The sequence below is a fragment of the Mercenaria mercenaria genome, unplaced genomic scaffold (assembly GCF_021730395.1).
Source record: "Mercenaria mercenaria strain notata unplaced genomic scaffold, MADL_Memer_1 contig_3003, whole genome shotgun sequence".
Taxonomy (NCBI): Eukaryota; Metazoa; Mollusca; class Bivalvia; order Venerida; family Veneridae; genus Mercenaria; species Mercenaria mercenaria.
This window is the reverse complement of record NW_026461103.1, coordinates 5,572-28,109: the sequence shown is the minus strand read 5'-3', so window position 1 is coordinate 28,109 and position 22,538 is coordinate 5,572. Positions and strand designations below refer to the sequence as shown.

At 35.3% G+C, this 22,538-nt stretch overlaps 1 protein-coding gene across 1 annotated transcript; it reads left to right on the top strand.

Annotated features, from left to right (window-relative positions):
* Positions 1 to 599: 599 nt before the first annotated feature.
* LOC128552653 (uncharacterized) lies at positions 600 to 7,192 on the top strand. The gene is made up of 5 exons (XM_053533696.1): positions 600 to 743; positions 3,605 to 4,820; positions 5,734 to 5,850; positions 6,078 to 6,180; positions 6,609 to 7,192. The coding sequence occupies exons 1-5, from the start codon at positions 600 to 602 to the stop codon at positions 7,063 to 7,065; spliced, it is 2,037 nt and encodes a 678-aa protein (XP_053389671.1). The 3' UTR covers positions 7,066 to 7,192.
* Positions 7,193 to 22,538: the final 15,346 nt, after the last annotated feature.

The following is a 22,538-nucleotide window of genomic DNA, read 5'->3' as shown; positions in this document are numbered from 1 at the left end:
CTGGTGACCTAGTTTTTCACCCCAGATGACCCAATATCGCAGATTTTACTGAGGGTAACACTCTGACCAAGTTTTATTAAGATTGGGCCAAAATTGTGACCTCTAGAGTGTTGATGTTATGCGCACATAGCCAATCTGCGCATTTGGTAAATCGCGCAGCGCAAATAACCAATTTGTTATCTGTGCAACGATTTGTAATCAGGCAACCTCATATATTTCTTATATGCGCAGGGTAACTGTCTTGCGAGTTTGGTAAATGAGTCTGCGCTTTTAACATATGGATGATATCTTTTGATAAAATTGAATATTATTGCCATGCGCTTCTTTCTTGGAACAGGCAAATACACTCCTGGCTCTGCTGTGACTGGAGATATGGGCTGGGATCCAGTTTACATTCAACAGCTAAAATGTGTTGCAAATTATTGGGTTAGAATATCAGTCATAAACCAGACTGGGCCTAGCTACAGAATGGCAAAATATTGTTATAATGTGGCAATAGAAATTGTAGAAATTGGTATTTTAGAGTGAAAAACTTTGGATGTGCAGAATTTTGTGATTTTAGTGTACCTTTGAATAAAAATGTACTTGTTCTGAAAGTAATGAGTTCTGCTGTGGACTGTTGTATTGATGAATGGGTACAGTCTGTACATAGTTTAGTAAGTAAAGATGGTGAAAGTAAAAACAAACTACGTTTATATCAGAAGTTTAAATTTGACTATGAGCACGAACAATATGTAAATATGGTAATGCCTTATGGTCATAGATCAGCACCAGCAAAGTTTTGAATGGGGGTGGCTCCAATTCGTTTAGCAGCGTTCGACACTAACGGTGTCCCGGGATCCCGAGGACACCAAAAATCCGCAAGGGATCCTAAAGTTCACAATTTCGGTGTTCCGTCGGGACTCTTGATTTTCAGATAAAATATGATTCTAAAAAAATGAAATTCCCCAGTCTTGTTCGCTCAAACATCGGTCTTTTGCTTCAGTTGACCCGAGGTCCCGGGTTTTGACCCGCGAAAATCGAGAAAAACTCGTATTTTACCCGCATAAATTACGGCACGCGCGTCGGCTTGACTCGCGGAAATTTACTTAGATGCGTTCCAAGTTCGATAGTTCTGCACCCTGTCAATGAAAATCCCAGTGAATTTCAATATTGTTCACCGGCACAAGCGGAAATATGGCAGTAGGCGGAGCGTCGTATGTTAATTAGCTACCGACAGATGTCAGTCACGCCACGCGCCAAATGACACGTGCTTATCTCGCGGTTTGTATTTAGTACAATATGCCTTGTCATTATCAAAGGTGTTTATTGATCAATGTTTACAAGTTAATTGATAAACAATGCAGCCTTAGATTATCGTGTTTGTACCATTATTTTGTGTGCTTGATACGATTACATCAGCCGGTCGGCCGTTACGGTCTATAACAAATTTATTATCATTGCCGAGGCTTTGTTTGGGCAAAACAAATTAAATAAGCAGAAATTATACGTGGTATGATGAGAAAATAAAGTTAAAACAGTTATCTTTTCAAGAACTTTAACTGTTACTTTTGTTTTTCGTTACTCGTTTTCTAGACCGACATTTTCGAACATTTTTATCATTTCTTACAAGATTTTTCTAGTACAAACTAAAATAAAAAGCCAATAAAACGTCTGCATTTACGAAAAATATGATCACTGTTGCCAAAGCAGCTCTTATTTAGAAGAATTTGCTAATAATAAAAGCATGCAAACACTAAAACCCACCCACTTTTAGGCAATGTGCAAAATAAAACAACTAAAATATGAAATGTTTAAGAAAATCTGTTATGACCAATGTACTAGTTTTAGATAAAGTCTGTTGGAGTTGCATTAATAAGGCCTAAAAAATCTTTGTATCTGGTAACATGCTCAAAAAATTAGGGTAGGTAGGTCGGAACATTTCTTTTTTTTTAAATTTTTTTTTATTTAAGGGAGACTTTTCGGAATTTTTTTTTATGTCAAAAAAATGATTACAAATAAGGGGGTTATAAGGGGGAATGAACTAGGCGGCATACATTTAGACGAACTACAACAAATCGCAGAGGAGTGCGATGGTAGTGAAGATGAGGGGGAAGAGGACTTGGACAGAAATGACATTATTCTTTTACAGCAAAAGTCATACAAGCTATTGTTGTCATTGATGTAAAATGGAAATAAAGTGGAAATAAAATACATGTAGTACTGTAAACAGTTGTGTTTGTTAGATTTTAGTTTTTTCATGTTCTAACCACATTTTGTTATCAGGGACTCCTAATTTTCAGCAGGGATTCCTAAATTTCCCAGCAGGTATTCCTTCGGGATACCTGGCAAAAAAGTTAGTGTCGAACGCTGTTTAGAGACCGGAAGGTATGAAAGATTGGATATAAATGGAAGAATCTGTCCTATTTGTAAATCAGGAATAGAAGATGAAAGGCACGTATTGCTTCTGTTCTGTGTATAATGATATTCGCCAGACCTTGTTTGACAAAGCTACTGATGGTTGTCCAATGTTTAACACATATAGTGATACTGAAAATTTATGCTTCCTATTATCAAATGAAAATATTGTTAAATATACTGCCAAATCCTGCTCAGATATACTTAGAATAAGAAGAGATTGTTTATACCACTAAACAAACATTTTATTTGTTTTTAATTGAATATATATATATGTGAGCCGCGTCAAGCAATTTCATGTCTTATGGTATTTATGACGTAAGCGAGAAAAGTGACGTCAAAGTCGAGCGAGATGAAAATAAAATGGCCGCGCCCTTGAAATTTACACGTGAAAAATAATAAAGGAAATGGACACTTTTGATGTGAGTACGAGTTCTATTTTCTTTCATAAATCATGAACACATTTAAATTTAAGATGATGCTGAAGTCACAATCTCTCCGGGTTGCTAGAATTTGTAGAAATAAGTTAACATTTCCGAGGCAGTTTGTGTTGATTTGACATTGCGCTTGCATGCAGTATGGAAATCACCGTGGGATTTTACGTACTTTTTGTGTGCATATAGAATGTTAACTTTGTCTGATAGTCCTGTAACATCATAAATCTGGTATAATAATAATCATCATCATCATATGATACCTATATTAACGACCGTTTCGCAGAATTTTGCGCTAAAGGGCCAGCTTTGGCTTATTCGACCGAACCAAGTATATTAGTATTTTGGTGATATTCTTATTATTCATTGATTCCATTCGATTTTATTAAGGAATATTAAAGCTTTAAATCGCAATTTTATCGAAATTTGAGAGGCATAATAGTCAAAAAGTAAAAGGAAGCTATAGATCTAGTTTATATATAAGTAGTGACTTAATTGTCGCTAAGGTCGGAATGGTCGAGAGGTTAGCGCTATTGACTTGAGAGCCAGGGTACCGTAGACCGAATTGTGTGAGTGCCAATTTTTTTTTTTTTTTTTTTTTTTTCTTCGAGAGCATTTTTGTGTGACCGTTGTTTTTTTTTTTTGTTTTTTTTTTTTTTTATTTTTATCTTTTTTAAAAATGTTTAAATATAAAGAAATAAACTATGATTCAATACATGAATATAAATGCAAAACAATGTGTACAATACCCTTTTTTATTTTTTATTTTTCAGGAATTAGATACATTGTTGGGTGCGTTTGGCTTAACTGAACCTTCGTCCACAAACAGTACACAGTCTCATTTGTGTCGTGCTAATGATACACATGAGGACAGTGAAGATGAAATAGAGACCACAGATAACATTGACACCCACGTTAGCAGGTACTTATCACAAGAATCTGAGACTTATCAAGTAGATTCTGAAAATGATGATCCACAGTTTGACTTAGATAAACTGGACAGTGTTTATGACAAGGGTTGTGGGTGTTCTAAGAACTGTTTCTTGCAGTTTTCTGTCGAAGAAATTAGATCAAACATATATAATTTGAGGGAATTGACAAAAACAGAAAAGGAGCTGCTAATTATGGGAACATTAAAAAAAATCGGAAATGACCAGAGATGCAGAAGTGGTGAAAGGAAACGTGTACGCTATGAATACATCTTTAATGGTATTAAGATATGTCAAGATGCTTTTCTTGTAATTTATGACATAGGTTTATGGACAGTTAGAGCTCTCCTGAAACATATGAAAGAAAAAGGCGTTCAACCTCGAGTTCATGGGAATTTTGGTAGAAAAGCACCTAACGCGTTTTCGCATGAAACCATTAAAGATGCAGTGCAGTTTCTCCTGAATTATGCTAGTGAGGAAGGGCTTCCACAGCCAGCAGCTCCACGTGGCCGGGGAGAAAAAGCACCAGTCTACCTTCCTTCAAAAAATACTAAGCAGTCCATTCATCAAGAATATGTTACAGCATGCAGTCAAATTGAAAAGCAATATGTTGGCCTGTCTACTTTTAAAGATCTATGGAAAAGATGCGTTCCTCACATTAAAATAGCTGCTCCAAAAGATGACGTATGCAAAACTTGTGAGGATTTTCGCCAAGATATACAGCTAGCAAGAACAGAAGATGAAAAACTGTCTGCCACAGAGAAATATCATAATCATGTATTACAAGCTAGGAAAGAAAGAGAAATATACCGGGAGTGTGTTGAAAGATCAACAAACATGTTTGAGAGATTAAGGCGACAAGACGAAAGAAGTGGAGACAACTTTTCATGCAACGACGTACACTACACGTTCGATTTCTCACAATATGTCAAATTACCCCACCACACCAGAGAAAAAGGCCCGACATACTTTATTCAACCCAGAAAAATCCAGATCTTTGGATACAGAGTGGATGGAGACAAACAGTACAACTTCCTTATTGATGAGAATGAGACAATAGGTATTTCTTTTACTTATCTTAGCAGTATATTTTCAGTGTACGGTAAATTGGACACTATTCGCGAGATTTCAATTTTTTTATATATTGTGAATTCATTTAAGAAAGTGACATATTTTAAAACAAGTTGTTGCTTCAAGACGTCTGCTCGCGAATTAATGAAATCGATAATGTTGCAATTATATTCGAGCAAATTTGCGAAATGTTGGCAGCGCGAATTTTTCCCAATTTACAGTACATGTTTATTTAAAGTCTAGCCGAAATGCTTTACATTAATAATAAATTGTTTTGTTATTCTCAGTGCTCAAAGAAATGATTAAGTGTGCTTTAAATACGTTTTAACACGGTAATAAAAGAAAACTATATATGCTTGATGGCGACAATGAACGGTACTTCTTAATGAGGGAAATATTTTGCTGATAGGTCTAAGTATATTACATAGAGGGAAACATCCAAGCCTACTCTGTGAGCTTTACTGCTGATTAGCTGAAAATAGTTGAATGTATTGAAAATTTTATCCTTAATATAAATTGCCGACGGAGTTACATATTATCATAAAAACGTGTAAAACATTCTAGATATAATGTTCATATAAAATATTTGTTATTTAAAAATGTTGCCTGTTTTGATCAGAGACTTCTAAAATTACATTTGAAAAGGAGTGGCGTCGTCATGAAGGTAGTATATACTACCTTCATGACGTCATTTAGCTCAAAATTAGAGACGGAATGCATACATTTGACATATTTGTATCACTAGGCTTGTTCTTCAAAATTCTTCATGTCAGCTATGTATGAGAGTTACGTTAGTTACGAGTCTTGGCGTTACAATTTAAGTCTGTGGGATTCTATTGCGTGTACTTATTCCTAAATAGCCTTTGAAGGTGGGCTTGATTTATGCTTTGATAATATTTCAGGACGTGATGGCCAGTTGGTACATGGACCTGACGCTGTAATATCTATGTTAGACCATGCATTTGCCAACTACAGTTTGGGTGAAAATGAGTGTAGCTTGCATGCAGACAACTGCTTTGGTATGTGGTTCCTTTGTTGTCCTGTTTTTATTCAATAACATTTTTATTGAAAAAGCTTGTTGTAAGCCTTCTTTTTACCTATATTCGCAAGTAGTGCTATAATTATAGATTATTAGCGTAGTGTCTCTGTTTCGATCTTTCAAATAGTAACAAACAGAGAATGAAATATGTATTAACTAGTTAATTCAAAACATGTATTTAATCGCTTATGGCTATCCTTTTTACAGGTCAAAACAAGAACCGTTACGTCCTCGGTTACCTGTCTTGGAGAATTATGACGCAGCGTCACCAGAAAATCACGTACATGATGCAACTTCCTGGACACACAAGGTAAGCTTTAGTTTTAGATTAAAGACAGAGTTGTAACAGTATCGAAACGGATGTCGGCGAATTTAGTGATGGTATGTGGAACTGATTAAATCATAGTAATTAGCATGCTGACCCTTTTTAAAAATATTTTTGATTAATTAATGAAATAATCAAAGCATTCGGGTTATTTATAGTCGGGTATAACGGGGTCAAGAGTTCAAATGCGTAAGGATGTTAGCCCAGTGGTTATATATTCAATAATCAGAACGATGCTAAGCAGTGAGCCGTGACTAGACATATTTGAATATAACAATAAAGGACACGATTAACGTTAACGTCACGAATCAATTCCTGAAATTCAGTTATATATACCTTCAATGTCGGTCTTGAACACCAAAGCTGGTTGCTTCTGTATGTTGTTGCAAAATGCTATTTATTTTTTCTTTAAGGTGTTTGATCGATGCAGGATTTGGGAACATTAAGACACTGTACCGAAGGAAGGATTGTGACACATTACAACATATAGCTGAAGTCGTTAGCAACAGTTCCCATAGTAACCAGCCTGTTACCTATGACGGAGGAAGTGGATGGGTTTGGAGGGCATGGAAAACTTTCATTGGTGATAGATTTAAGAAAGTGCCAAATGTCGCAAAATATCACTTCTTCCGTTTTAGTTCTGAGGAGCCAGGGGTTGTGTACATGAGGCAGTCAGCTGTTGACGAAAACGAGGTGCGCTTCGTTATTTGCAAAACGCACCTGTTGGAGATGGCCAGAGATGACGTCCCGTCTCAGATAGTTCCTCCCGGCCTTTCTGCTGAACGTGTGCGTTACCTGTACCGGCACGTGCGTCCTCTAGTCAGACGACCATTTCAGGATGTTTTATGCCCTGCTCCAGAAGAGTCGTAAAGTGTTCGGACTGTTTAGTTTAGTTTTATAAATGACCGTTATAAATGACAATTAAGTAAACATGTGTTATTTTATGTCGTTATGAATGAGGCATTTAGATCATCAAATTAAATAAAGTCAAAAGGTTTACATAGTTTTAGTTTGACAAAATGATGTTGTATGGACTTTAATTGAATAAAGATATACATAACGTCGTAAGAACGTAATCTAGACGTTTAACGTTTTAAACGACGTCATGTACTTCCACGTAACGTCACTAGGCATTCTTACTGCCAAAATTATATTATTTTTTAACATTTTTGTACCCTGTGATGTATACATTTTCTTAAAGCTAATGAAATGGGCAGTTTGAAACTGTAAAAATCTAAAAAAGGTAAAAAATTACCATAAGACATGAAAATGCTTGACGCGGCTCATGTAAAGATACACAAATGGTATAAAGATGTAAACTTTATACTAAATTATGTCATATGGTCTATAGCTGTATTTTCGGGTTAAAAAGCACTATTTAATGGCATTGAAGTACTTTATTGTGGTCAAAAGTAATTTTAGACATATCTGTAGATAATTTTCTTAGTATTCTTATCTGGTAATAAACTTTGTTGTTTTTTTTATAACACCCGTAAATAATTGTTTGCTAATCAAACTACAGATGATCTGATCATATGTAGATTCTTTATCTTAAGACCTTTTTTTAACTGTCGTGCATTAGTACCATTATACAAAATTAGTGTTTTATTCAGGGATCAGCCTACAAGGCGATTTGAGCGATATCGTCACTTTAAAGTCGGCCAATTCGCCTAATTATCGCCTCCAGGCGAAATCCGAATTGCCAAGTTTTTCAGTGTGTTCAAAGGTGTGAAACTTGATGCATATAATATTCTAGAATAAATTACCGATAAATCCATAGTCAACCCTGCCTACTCGCCTGTCAAACTTCAGCCAATCGTAGCGTTAATCTCCCACTGTGTTAATCAACAATATTGTAAGCCGCCGCCATTTTGAAAATTTTCAATCGGCGTGTAAGAATCGCCGATAAACTTAATGAGTGCATGATCTTATGCATCAATTGTATATCAATTCTTAATTTTATTAAAAATTACTTCAAACATTATTTCAAATACGGCCAATTTCTGTAAATGAATTGCCTGGACGCTGTGGATAAAAAAAAAAACACCCTTCCGCGGACATCTGAACTGCCACACAAAATATTGTAAAAAGATCGCCAATATCTACGAGTTTGGTATTATTTTCGAAAAGATTAATAAATAAATCAATTAAATGTACAAATCTGAACAAGCTGATGCAAGAATCGGGCATTATTAAAGCCCGAGAATCAAAACATGAATGAAAATTTTCATGGCATTTCGATCGTGCACCTGCTAAATTTACGAGTTTCGGACGTGCAAAATTCGGAAAAAAATTTAAAGGCGACTTTTTCATAGCTAAATTTATTCTTTATTTAGAAATTCATGAAAATAATAATGCAATAATCAGTTTCCTGAAATAATTACTGTTTATAAGTTATAGCAAGTGGATATATAGGCAGGAAACTGAATACTATGCTGTATCTTCTCCTTAAATTTCTCGATTTCTCCCTAAATTCTGTGGAGGGAGAAGTCACTCCCTCCCTAAAATTTTGACCTAGGATGATCCCTGGTCTTATTTTCATTTTCTTATGGCAGTTATTAGTATACGGATTAGCAAATACATTTTACTTTTTACCTGTATACATGTAAATATAGGTATTAGAGTCATAAGAGGCATTTCTATTAAAGTAACTCTGCTAACTTGTTAGCTTGACTTTTCGAAGAAGAAGTAGAGCTATTGTACTCGCCCCGGTTCTAAATGCAATACTGGTATGCTTAAGTCTGATGTAACAAGAGCTCGTCGACCACGAAATGCCCCCCTTGATGCAGTGTGCGACATTAACTTTTTAACACCGTAGCCAAAGGGGCTACAGACTTCCAATTTTTTGTAGCCCGACAGAATTTTTCGTAGCCCCACTAATTTTTCGCTCAAGAATGAACAAGACTTTCATTCTAGTAATATTTAATTTCTTTCGATATACTGCTGTAGGTTGGTGAATATTGATATATTTCAGAAATCTGTATGAGTTTTTCAGAATTGATTTCAAAATCTGAAACAGTGTTCACAAAATTGTGCAGAAAGTCAAAGACACAGAGTCATGAAAAGAGATCTAAACAGCTTTGTAGACATGGTAGACAAGAAATAGCTTGGCAGTAGACTGACCAGGGGTCTCGCTAGGCCCATTATTTTTTTGGGAGAAGTCAATTATCCCTCAAACTGATTTAAGGAGAAGTGGGGAGACTTTAGGGAGAAGTTGGAAGACTCCATTAATTTTTATATTTCTACCTCGACGCTGTGAATTGATTCAATGACCACTCATTTTCTTAGTTACATCATTTTACCATACACATTTACTGGTTTCAGACCCGTTTCCGATAAAAAATGAGGGTTTTCATTATATTTATTTTTAAATACAAATTGATTACAAAAGTAATCTACAAATTGTTAAACCCTAGTCTTTACTCTTTGCAAGGATGTAAAACAATACCGGCCTTATCTGCGCATGCGTCCAAAAACAGGGGCTCCAAAAGGGCAGTCTAATTAACGTTAATTGGTTTATCTACAGTACCAGTTTCCGATAAATGGTTTTTTAAGCAGCTTTAAAATTGTTTTGACTGAAAATCTTTTATAATTTTGATTTTAAATTATGTAATTAACCTTTACAACTTTTTCCCGTAAATCGTACAGGGTGTGGCTATCTTCCGTTCCGTTACGTACGGTACCGTACAGCACCTGTACAATCATATTATGCAACACTTCAGACAAGCACCTTTCACATCGTGTATTTGTCTAGCTTGTAAACAGCAGTTTATTTGATTACTGTATACATTGTACCCCCGGTATATGGGAGTTTTATATTGATTTTAAGTCTTTAAGCTGTGTTATATAGATTTAAAAAAGTAATAAAAAAGAGGATAAAAGTTTAAGCGGAGGCTGGGATTCGAACCCACGACCTCTGACACCTGAAGCGAGCGCTCTACCTTGTAACTAAATACTCATATGATGCAATAGCAATATAATTTCCTTAATATTTTATCCAGTTAGAAAGGGAGAGTAATTCTACAACGGAGTGCAAATCATAAGCTCAGGATTTACCTCCCTGGAATAGGGCAAACATGGGTTTGTCTTCCGCGCATGCGTGTCACGTGGAATCCCTCAGATGTAAACAAAACAGAAAGTTGATTGCTTAATAAAGAAGGTAGAATTTCTCTGTAAACACTCGTCATTGATGAACGAAATTTCGCTCGATGCTTGCTTGTGAAACAGCCTTCCAAAACATATAGTACTCCCTTTATGAAGGGTTACATGAAAGGAGAAATTACGAGAATTCGGATACTGGTACTATTCGGGTACAGGTCCGATACCAGTATACCGAGTCACCACTTGTGTGAACAGTTTCTCATTTGAATAAAACTGAAAGTAAACTGTGTCAAACCTAGAAATACATACCGGTATTCAAATCAATTCATCCATCAAAGTTAGTTTTACGAAGTTAATACTTTACATGTCGTTCTTTTACCATGGATACCAAATAATTGTGTCTATAATTCCAATTAATCGCATATGTAATTGACAATTCTTTAGAAAACGACTCGCACGTGTTGACAATTAAATGCTAAGTGTCAAAGACGTAACCGCGGTGCTGATTGGCCTATTACAATTGCCTCTGGTGAAACCGATAATTTGATTTGCTTTCACACTTCTCGCGAAAATCTCACAAGTACCTGAAGTAGGCGGAGCTTAAATTATGCTATCGGCGAGTGTGTATGTGTATTCAACGCACATTATGACATGGTGCAAATTGTCAAAAGATTAGCGGGTGCGCATCCAAAAAAAAATTCGGGCGACTTGAATTCGCTTTGAGATTGGATTTGAGCGAAGTTTGAAGCTTCAAAGCAACTATTTTGCTCCCACGTTTGCAATGATCTTTTTGGTAAATTTATTTCTCAGAATTTTTCATAGCCCGATGGGCTACGGTCTGCTGATTTTCTGTCGCCCGAGTCAAATTTTCGTAGCCATTGGCGATCGGGCTACCGTTAATGTCGCACACTGTTGATGCATTCAGTAATTGCACAAGGAACAGAAATTATATGCACACTGTAAACAAAAGTTCTACCATTCTGGTTTAATCTGACCTTGACCTTTAACCTATTAACCTAACAAGAGATTACAGAGTGATCTTGGCGCCATCCACTGAGCCATTTTTGAATGTTTCAAATTTCAAGACTAGCTCAAGGTCAAAATCAAGGTCAAATTTCATTTCGGTACAAAACAATGTGTTTGTGGTCCAAATTTGAAAACTGTGGCTTGAGAAATGTGAAAGCAGGTCACTAGATCAATTTCAAGGTCAAAGTTCATTTCGGTAGACAGAACTATGCATGTGCTTCAAATATGGAAGCTGTAGCTTGAGAAATGTGAAAGTAGGTAATAGGTAAAAATCAATGTCAAATTTCAATTCAGAACACAAAAATATGCATGCGGTCCAAATTTGAAGCCTACAGCTTCATAAATGTAAAGTAGGTCACTAGGTCAACCTCAAGATCAAAGTTCATTTCGGTACACAAAACTATGCATGTGGTCCAAATTTGAAACCTGTATCTTCAAAAATGTGAAAGTAGGTCACTAGGTCAATGCAAAGGTCAAATTTTATTTCTGAACACAAAACTATACAAATGGTCCAAATTTGAAGCCTGTAGCTTCAGAAATGTGAAAGTAGGTCACTAGGTCAATCTCAAGATCAAAGTTCATTTCAGTACACAAAACTATGCTTGTGGTTCAAATTTGTAGGCTGTAGCTTGAGAAATGTGAAAGAAGGTCATCAGGTCAAGAACAAGGTCAAAGTTTTTTCGGTACACAAACCTATGCATGTGGTCCAAATTTGAAGGCTGTAGCTACAGAAATGTGAAAGTAGGTCACTAGGTCAAGATCAAGGTCAACTCATGTCAAGGTTCATCTTGCCACTCAAAACTACACATGTGGTCCAAATTTGAATGATGTAAGTTATGGACATGAAGATTCTAAGTTTTTCCCTATATAAGTCTATATGAACCATATGACCCCTGGGGCAGGACCACATTTGACCCTAGAGTGATAATTTGAACAAACTTGGTAGAGAACCACTAAATGATGCTACATTACAAAATATCAAAGCCATAGTCTTTGTGATTTGGACAAGAATATTTTCCCTATATAAGTCTATGTAAACCATGTGACCCCCAGGGCGGAGCCATATTTGACCCTAGGAGAATAATTTGAACAATCTGAGTAGAGGACCACTAGATGATGTCATATACAGAATATCAAAGCTCTAGGCCCTGTGGTTTTGGACAAGAGGTTTTTCAAAAGTTTTTTCCTATATAAGTCTATATAAACCATGTGACCCCCGGGATGGGGCCATATTTGACCCCAGGGAAATAATCTGAAAAATCTTGGTAGAGGACCACTAGAATTTGCTACATACCAAATATCAAAGCCCTAGGCAGGATGGTTTTGGACAAGAAGATCAGAAACCGTTTTAACTGTTCCTGGCCAATGTGATCTTGACCTTTGACCTAATGACCTCAAAATCAATAGGGGTCACCTGCTGGTCATGGCCAACCTAACTATCAATTTTCCTGAAACTTGGCCCAAGCGTTCTTGAGTTATTGCCTGGAAACCATTTTACTGTTCCTGGTCACTGTGACCTTGACCTTTGACATACTGACCTCAAAATCAATAGGGGTCATCTGCTGGTCATGACCAATCTCCCTATCAACTTTCGTGACCCTAGGCCTAAGCGTTCTTGAGTACCATACGGAAACCGTTTTACTGTTCAGGGTCACTGTGACCTTGACCTTTAACATACTGACCTCAAAATCAATAGGGGTCATCTGCTGGTCATTACCGACCTCCCTATCAACTTTCATGATCCTAGGCCCAAGTGTTCTTGAGTTATCATCCGGAAACTGTTTTACTATTCAGGGTCTCTGTGACCTTGACCTTTGACATACAGACCTCAAAATCAATAGGGGTCATCTGCTGGTGATGACCAACCTCCCTATGAACTTTCATGATCCTAGGCCCAAGCGTTCTTGAGTTATCATCTGGAAACGGATTGGTCTACATTCCGACCGACCGACCTACCGACCGACATCTGCAAAACAATATACCCCTCCTTCTTCGAAGGGGGGCATAATTAAGTTTGATATTTTCAAGCAGTGATAGTAAACATGGAAATCAACTGTACTATATCAGGGTGTGTTATTTGTGCAAATTTTTGTCACTTTATATGTTTCATTCTAATATGCCTGCCTCTGTTAAACATTAACAGTGATAAAACATTCTTTTGGTAAAATTATTTTTAACTTAATACCTTGAACGTGAAATCACAAATTCAGGAATTCTTTGACTTACATTAAAACTAATTAGGTACCACTACATTCAGTATGAAGTAATTTATATTTTAAATATTGAACTAGTAACCTTTTTTTGGTTTAACTATGATCGTTGAAGAGAATTGGGGCGCGCCATGAGAAAACCAACATAGTGCGTTTGCAACCAGCATGGATCCAGAACAACCTGCACATCCGTGCAGTCTGGTCAGGATCCATTCTGTTCGATCAGGCTTTGAAAGCGAACAACATGGATCCTGACCAGACTGCGTGGAAGAGGCTGGTCTGGATCCATCCTGGTCGCAAACGCGCTATGTTGGTTTTCTCATGACGTGGCTCAATTTAATTTAATCATTCAATTTAGAAAGAAACCAGTCTAAGAAATATCCAATTTTATCATTTCCTTTGTAGCTTTGATCGAAGTAATAGCGCAGGGTAAGCATCATGCGCAGATAACAAATGTAATATTTCGTTCTCGTTATGACAGAAATCATTTTTTTTGTATTTATTTATTTATTTCCTACTCTTAAAACGTTTTTTTACAAAAAAAAGAAACGTTGCATAGATGGTATGTATTAACAAGAGGGCCATGAAGGCCCTATCGCTCACCTGACCTAGGAATCATCAAGATTAAATTTCTGACCAAATTTGGTTTTCGTATTCGGGGAATTCACGGACCAGTATTTCTAAAAGATACATTTACCAGACTTTTCCCGTATATGCACTACGTGTAGTATACAAATCCCGTATTTTTCTTTTATGTGAACTGATTTCGTATATGGGCACACACTGAAAGATGACAAAATGAATGTCAGTCATACCTACAGCAGAATACGGTATGTTAGAAAAAAGCAAGACAAAGACAGGGTATGAGAAAAAATTCATATTGTTATTAATTGGAGACATGTCAGATTAAATTAACATTTTATTCAACTTAAATACTTTTTAAATCAGTTTTTCAAACGATTATGAATCATTTTCATTTCTTGTCCAAATGAAATAAGCAGAATTAAAATGTGAGTAATCAATAACATCAAGCATTTCTTAATAATGTTCATTTCTAATTGAAAAACTAGCAATTCGCACATTTAATTCTGCGCCGTTGACTCAACAAATCAGTTGAGTATCACTTCTTTTACTACTGTCTGTACATGTTTTCGTTATTCCCATGAATGTTGATTACCGCTATAGGCTTTTCGATTTGCCGTCTGCTAAGAAGAGCAGTACACCCCTTCTAATGTCTGAAGATGTATTCAAAACGAGCGCTTTAAAAAGACGCATGTTGGTTCTGTGCTGGAACACGATATGTAAGCAGGTTACAAATGATGAACCCCATGGAAATATTCAGTTTCCTGATCTCAATAAGTATAAGCTTTTATCTGTTGTTACGAATGTCACTGAGAACGAATGGCTCATCCGGGCTGTCTGTCTGCATCTGTTGATCAAACTAGTAGAAACTTCACACATAAGCATATTCTCTATCGTGAAAATAAATAGTCGTCCCGTTTTCTGATTCCAGTAAACAACTCTTGTGTCAACCTGGAATAAAAAAATGCACGCATTAAAAGTTATAAAAATGGACTCTTGCAATTCATAGATACTGATAATTATATCTATTAAATGATGTGAAAATTATGACGAATAAAATGACTAGTGGGCAGTGATGACGACCTCATTTAAGTGTCAGAACGCATTTCGTCGCGAGAAGAAATTAGATATCATTAAATGTGCCTGTTGATATTTAATACAAGTTATCTACAGTGTTTTATTTGCATTTTATGGTTATATTACGTTAAAATCTATCTCCCAAATTATATTAAATATAAAATGCTTGGTGTTCATAGTGCCGTCACACGTTGTCCTGCCAATCCTCACCTCATTTTGATGGATTGTCTTCAAACTGACATACAGTAATAACATAAGTACGGGAGATACTTTTTTCAAGAGAGATTTTACCTGTCACAAAACTTCAAAAGCACATAAAGTGCAGTAATGGGATCTAAATAACACTTCCCCATTTTATTCCTACCAAAATGTCAAAACTACAGCCACGGTATAAATCCTCCGTGTTAGAACTTATTCGAAATGCACAATAAATCTTTTGTACAGTTTTGATAAAATATATCAGAGTGACATAACAGTCGCGTTGTTAAGCTTTTTTAAATTTAATTCTTCAAACATCTCTTTAACCTTTGTGACTGAACAAGTTCTGAACGATATATTTGCATCTAAACGTTTTAATATTTGGTTAAACAATCTGAAGAGTTTCCAGAATTTCCAATCTCGCGGTCAGTATAATATTCTCATCTCTTTATGTTCAAATAAATATAATGCATCTCGGTTTTTAATTCAGCAATCCTGTATTAAAGTATGAAAATAGAAAACTTATTGTAAATTTGGATTTAAAATTATCCAAATCTCATAGATTAACCTAACTAAAATATAATAAATAATATCAGAGTATCAATATGATTTACATTATTTCATATTAGAGTTGCCGAATATTCGATAATAATAATGTAACAGTGTATATTTGTCTAATCTGTGGTAAAATGAAAGAAATGGTACTAGTTTGACTGAATGTTTGAAGATCGAATTTACAGACATACTCGATTTCATTCCTAACAAATGACCACTTTGTTTTCAGAATGATTGGTTTTGCACGAGCGCATGTCTATTCGTGCACGTGAACAGGCCTGGCTAGAGTAACAGAAAAACGGTAGACATGCAAAGATAGACCTTCCCGCGAGATGTTTATTGTTCTCACAGTTTTTTGTTTTTGTTTTTTTTTTCGAAATATATAGACCCTAGGCAAACCGGCTTTAATATTCCTTAATCAATATTCCTTAAATGCACAGGATATACTTGACGATAAAATTCTACAAATGACATCTACGGAGTAAAATATTGAAAGGAGGTTCGATTAAAAAGCAGAATTATCAGTTCATCAAGGATACCTTTTAAGCTGTAGTTGTCACATTATGAAACTTAAAATAGGAATTTTCGTTTCTATAAACTATTTAAAAATGTCATATATATATAGAAAAAGATGGTCGCGCCGGGAATCGAACCCAGACCGCAGTGGCAATAAATAGTTTTCCGCTGTCGTTACCAATAACGAAATTGAGGGTTTAGTGTTTAATGCGCGTTAAATATACAAATTTTATCGTAAAAATTAGTTAAAACATCTAATTCTCATGTTTTTCCGCAATATTATAGTCTGTCAGTATACGTAGCATATACACCATTAATTTCCATATATCTAAAAAAAATATAATGCCGTGCCATGAGAAAACCAACATAGTGGGTTTGCGACCAGCATGGATCGAGACCAGCCTGCGCATCCGTGCAGTCTGGTCAGGATCCATGCTGTTCGCTTTCAAAGCCTATTGGAATTAGAGAAACTGTTAGCGAACAGCATAGATCATGAGCAGACTGCGCGGATGCGCAGGTTGGTCTCGATCCATGCTGGTCGAAAAACCACACTATGTTGGTTTTCTCATGGCACGGCTCAATTATATATTTCTTTTTTGTTCTTGTCGGACAATCTGGAGGCCAGTGCCTTTTTTAAGTAACTATTCGTTTAAAAATTGCGTCATTTCTTAAATTTATTTTAGCCCCAAGATTGCATATAGTTAATAAAAAATAAAATAATTTAATTGTGTCAAATGTTTAATCACCCTTTAAATTTCATTGTGTATTACAATATTGCCTGGTGATAAGAAATATCTGGTCAGTGTTGTTTCAAGCTGGGTCATAAAAATATGTTAACCCACTTACTACTTTGTTCTGTCTTTATATCGTCTTTTTCCTTTTTCTCGGGGATTTAGCTTTCATGATTTTTGCACTCATGTCATAAATCTTATGACAGACGGAGGAATCAGTACAAACTATTACCCAGCCTTAGAATTAACAGTAATAAGTTATCGTAATGGACATGTTAATAGAGTTGCATATACTGAGTGAATATCGAACAGTAAAGATCCTGGCCCAAATTTCACGAAAACACTTAAGGTATCATTATTTTTACTGGGGTAGGGGAAGCGCAATGGTAAATAGATCGAATTCTTAAATGGTGACAACCCCCCCCCCCCCCACCCCTCCATTTTTCTCCTTTTTTATTTTTGGAATCGATAGTGAATGAAATCATGTACGCTTTTTCAAAATTGTTAAAAAACAATCGGGCAATTTCAATAAATACAGGCGTCTTTACGCAAAATTTTGGGCGAAACTCCACGTCAGTGTTTTGCGTTCAAAATCGTTTGCCTCCAATATGACGTCTAATTAAACTTGACAAATTATATATCATCGGAGAGATAATTTTAACACAACCAATTTTTGCCGTATTTTTGTTGTATATAGAAACGCTACTTAGAAAACCTGTTAAGTACATCATTTTGCGCCCTGCTGAAAAAAAAAGACGTTTGTGGTCATATTTGAAGATTTTACAGCTGCAAAATGGAGTAAAACAGAGAACTGAAAAAAATACCAGTCAATCGGAAATATCGTCAACTTTAGTTTGTGAACATGTCATAATGGTCCGTTGAAAATCGATTTAAAATAACAGACTAAGTTGAGCAATTACTTATTGTTTGTTCATGTATGGTCCTGAAAGTAAATGTTTGTTTTAGATGTATAATATGTAACGCTTTTTAAATATGTTAGATACCAAATTCATATTACTAAATATTACTTTTATTTGACAATAAATAAAGTATTATATACACATTTGACTTGTTCCGCATTTCACTTTAATATTAATTTAAAATTCATTCAAGTACATCGTTAAGTAAACCGTTCGCCTGTAAATGCATAAGATAAAAAATTATAATGACCAAAGCTATTAGTTATCGATTCACCCCACCCCCACCCCCGTGTTACTACAACAACAACACTTAGTACGGAAATCGACAAATTGGATTATTTGTTCTTAGGTAAAGCTCTCCCGCTTTATCGGTTTTAAAGATGTTACTAAAAGTTGGTAATGCAAAAGATCTGTAGTATGTATGTATTTTTAGGTCACTATAAAATTCTTAAAACTTTCAGATTAATAATCAAATTCTACATAATATGAATTTTTATTATTACCAACCTTGTTTTGATATAATACTTTGAAAAAATAATACGCATCACAACCGCTTACATAGACTTACAAAGTCTGTAGAGATCAAATAATCTGTAATAGTATTAATTTCTTCATACTGACACTGATATTTTCGCAGAAAAACATTTTCTCTCTAGACAGAGGCAAGAGATGTTGTAATTTTTTTCAAAAGTGCCATCTAGAAAAAAGCGTTATTTTGTCAGATTACCGGTACCCATTTTCTAAATATAAAAGATTGTAATTATTAACTTCATTAATGCTTTTCCGAGATTCCAGTTTTGATCGAATGAATGAATGGGCGTGTCGCCTTATTCATTTTTAAAGAAGCTAGCCTCTGCTACCTAGCTTCTACGAAATAAAACTTCTATCAGGAGTTGTTTTTGTCCTTGCAACTTTAATCTCGTTTAACCACAATGGTATTCATCAAATGATTTTTGCACGATATATTTTTTTATTTCAAACACTTGCAACATGAACTATTGGTGACTGACATCCTTGTAGACTACTGGATGAAAGAATGAATGAAATAATAGTTAAATGATGAGTTGTGAAAAAAATGATCAATCGAATGAATGAATGAATGAAGGAAGGAAGGAAGGAAGGAATGAATGAATGAATGAATGAATGAATGAATGAATGAATGAATGAAGGAAGGAATGAATGAATGAATGAACTATTTAACGGCTATTCTGGATTTCTTTTTTATATTAAGATTACAAAATTAAACTGACCTTTTTGACGCTTCTGACTTTGTTAAAGCAATAAAAAGCAACCCGTGTTTCCGATTAATTGAAATTTAATTCATGGTCTGGTTTGTCACAAAAAATCAGTTTATTAAAAATCAAAACATATTAAATCAAATAAGTACTTACTCCTGACTTCCTTTCCCTCTGAAATATGCAATATACAGGTTATCGCGTGCGGTCACTTGAGCCAGATGTTATCGCCTCGGGACATGAACGCGCGAAGCGTGTTCTCCACTGATTGGACGTAAGAAATCATACCTAATATCTATGCATTAAAGATCCCACTTAATTTGCGCTAATTTGTGTTAATTGGCATTCATCGAGTTTCTGATACTGTCAATTTGCAGGTAGAAAAATGTTAGAAATTGTCAGACTGGATTACCAGGCTTAGGGTACATGGGCTATCTATCTGACTTAGTTAATATGCATACAATTATTATCAATTAATTGCAGTAAAACTATTAACAATATTTTTCGAGCGTTTTCGTTAATTTTAAGCAATATTTGTATTTTTTACAGTTTATCAGTGTCACGCCATCCACGTTACCACGGTTATCATTAATAAGTAAATTAATGTGATGTTATCGCTACCTGTTTTATCTTTATCAATTTTAATTATTTTCTCTTAAAGTATTTATTTTCTAGTACGCTTGTGACAGGTAATGTGTCTTTTTGTCTAGAATATTTTAAATAATCGACTTTTTTTACAACGGGTGAATATGATAACTTTAAATAAATGGACGATAAATATTACGGTGCGTTTGACAAATAAGTGGAAAAGTTGCAAATAAAATTTAGGGGAAAAGGTATGGCCAAAACTCGAACCCACTACCCTGATATTGGCAGCTAAACGCTTTGCCGCTCAGCTACCTGCACATGCGACAGTATGATATCAACTAAGAATTATATATGTAATATTTGTATCGCTTTTTATGTTTGGACATTGAAAATGAATTTACGGAAATATACGAAATATTCACATGTGCTAGGTCAATACTAAAGGACACTACATCCACGAGAAATAAAATAGTCTTGGAACAGTGTATACTACGGTGGAATAGTGGGGACATAGGAAACATTTTATTTATCACGTGCGCACGTGTTAGCACCACATTCGCACATGTTGGATACTACGTGCGAATAGCTATCACGTTCGCAGTTGTTAGCTGACACGTGCGAATGTGAAAAATTACCAACGAAACTAATCGAGATATCAGCCTTTTTTTCAAAAACAAGAAACACTTACTTCGTAAATTACAGCTAACTATAAATAACACTTCCTTATGAAAGACATCCATTTAGAAAAAATGCAGATCTTTCATGCTTTTTCATTGATCAGCTAACACGTGCGCACGTGTTAGTTATCACATGCGCACATGGTAGTATAACGTGCAAACGTGATAGCTGTCACTTGCGCACGTGATAGTTATCACCCGCGCACGTGTGAATTACCACATACGCACGTGGTAGCTAACACGTGCGCAAAGAAAAAATAAAATATTTCCTATGTCCTCGCTATGCCACCGTACTATACACAGAACATCTGCAGAATTACTTCGAAACAAAAGTCAACGGATATGAAAATATTTTTCTCTTAATAATTTATAATTAAGTAATAGCTGAAAGTGAACATTGAACAAAAAGGTATAAAATACATATTTTATAGCTCTTTGAATTATATTAAACTGAATGACTTCGGTTAATTATGTGCTTTTTTTATTACCAAAATGCTATGTTATCTGCATGTTGGTTTAAAGGTCCGACCTACCCGGAGTGGGTCTCCGTGGCCGAGTGGTTTAGATCGACGACTTCAAACCAGTTGTCCATCACCGATGCGGGTTCAAGCTTCACTCAGAGTGTTGAATTCTCCATGTGAGGAAGACATTAAGCAGGTGCTCGCTCGTGATGAAATAATGCACGTTAGGGCACCTGGGGTATTCCTCCACCAAGAAAACTGGAAAGTCGCTAAAGGACCTATAAGTGTGTTAGCGCAACGTTAATCCCAACAAAAAACACACAAAAAACCGACCTACTCGATCAGTAGCAGACGATACTGTATTAAATCGAACAAAAGGCGTTTGTTCGAATCCTTGGACGCAGACACATTATATCGATTATTTTGCGTCTGTAAAAATATTAGAATTGATTTCATAAGTAAAGTACGTATCAATACATGTCTTATATACATTTCCAGTACAAAATATAAATGGATTAGTTCCTCTTTTTTTCTATAAATATTTGCATTGTATGCACAAGCGTTGGAAATGTGCAGAAAAAGAGTTAATTTATGCTTGCATTTGATTTTTACAATGGCGATGATCCACGGATGTATTTATCACTACAAATAAATAGGGATGAATTGATTAATCTTTTTCTTTTCTCAATCGGCTATGTAGATTAAATGTTAAAATAAATCGGGAACGCGCTAGATGAAATGATGGATTCATTCACGCTTGATTTTATACCTGTTTTGGTCCGTGATTGCTTTTTTTCAGTTCATGTCATATTAGTATTAAACTTTTCTTTCTTTCAATATTGACATTCATTCTACATACACGTACAAGTTCGAAAACATGCAAAACGTTTGACCTTTGAAATAGCCGGATAATATAATTTTCACTACACATATTGATTGCATCCCGTATTTTTGAAATATATAAATTGTTTAAATCCCGTATTTTCGGCATATACGGGAAATATACGGAGTTGTATACCAAGCATATACGGACATATACGTCCCATATTTTCGAAATATACAAATTATTTAAATCCCGTATTTCCTGCATATACGGGAAATATACAGAGTTGTATACAAAGAATATACGGGAAAATTAATCCCTGTATTTTCGAAATATACAAACTATACATATCCCGTATATCCAGAATATACGGGAAATATACGGAGTTGTATACAAAGAATATACGGGAAATATAAGTCCCATATTTTCAAAATATACACATTATTTAAATCCCGTATTTCTGGCATTACGGGAATAATACGGAGTTGTATACCAAGCATATACGGGACATATACATCCCGTATTTTCGAAATATACAAATTATTTAAATCCCGTATTTCCGGCATATACGGGAAATATACGGAGTTGTATACGAAGAATATACGGGAAATTTAATCCCTGTATTTTCGAAATATACAAACTA

What these genes read in the sequence shown, in the direction of transcription:
- LOC128552653 (XM_053533696.1), top strand. Translation starts at nt 600, where the DNA reads ATGAGTTCTGCTGTGGACTGTTGTATTGATGAATGGGTACAGTCTGTA. An exon ending in ACGAACAATATGTAAATATG is followed by an intron (nt 744 to 3,604) that starts GTAATGCCTTAT and finishes TTTATTTTTCAG; the next exon opens with GAATTAGATACATTGTTGGG. An exon ending in CAACTTCCTGGACACACAAG is followed by an intron (nt 6,181 to 6,608) that starts GTAAGCTTTAGT and finishes TTTTTCTTTAAG; the next exon opens with GTGTTTGATCGATGCAGGAT.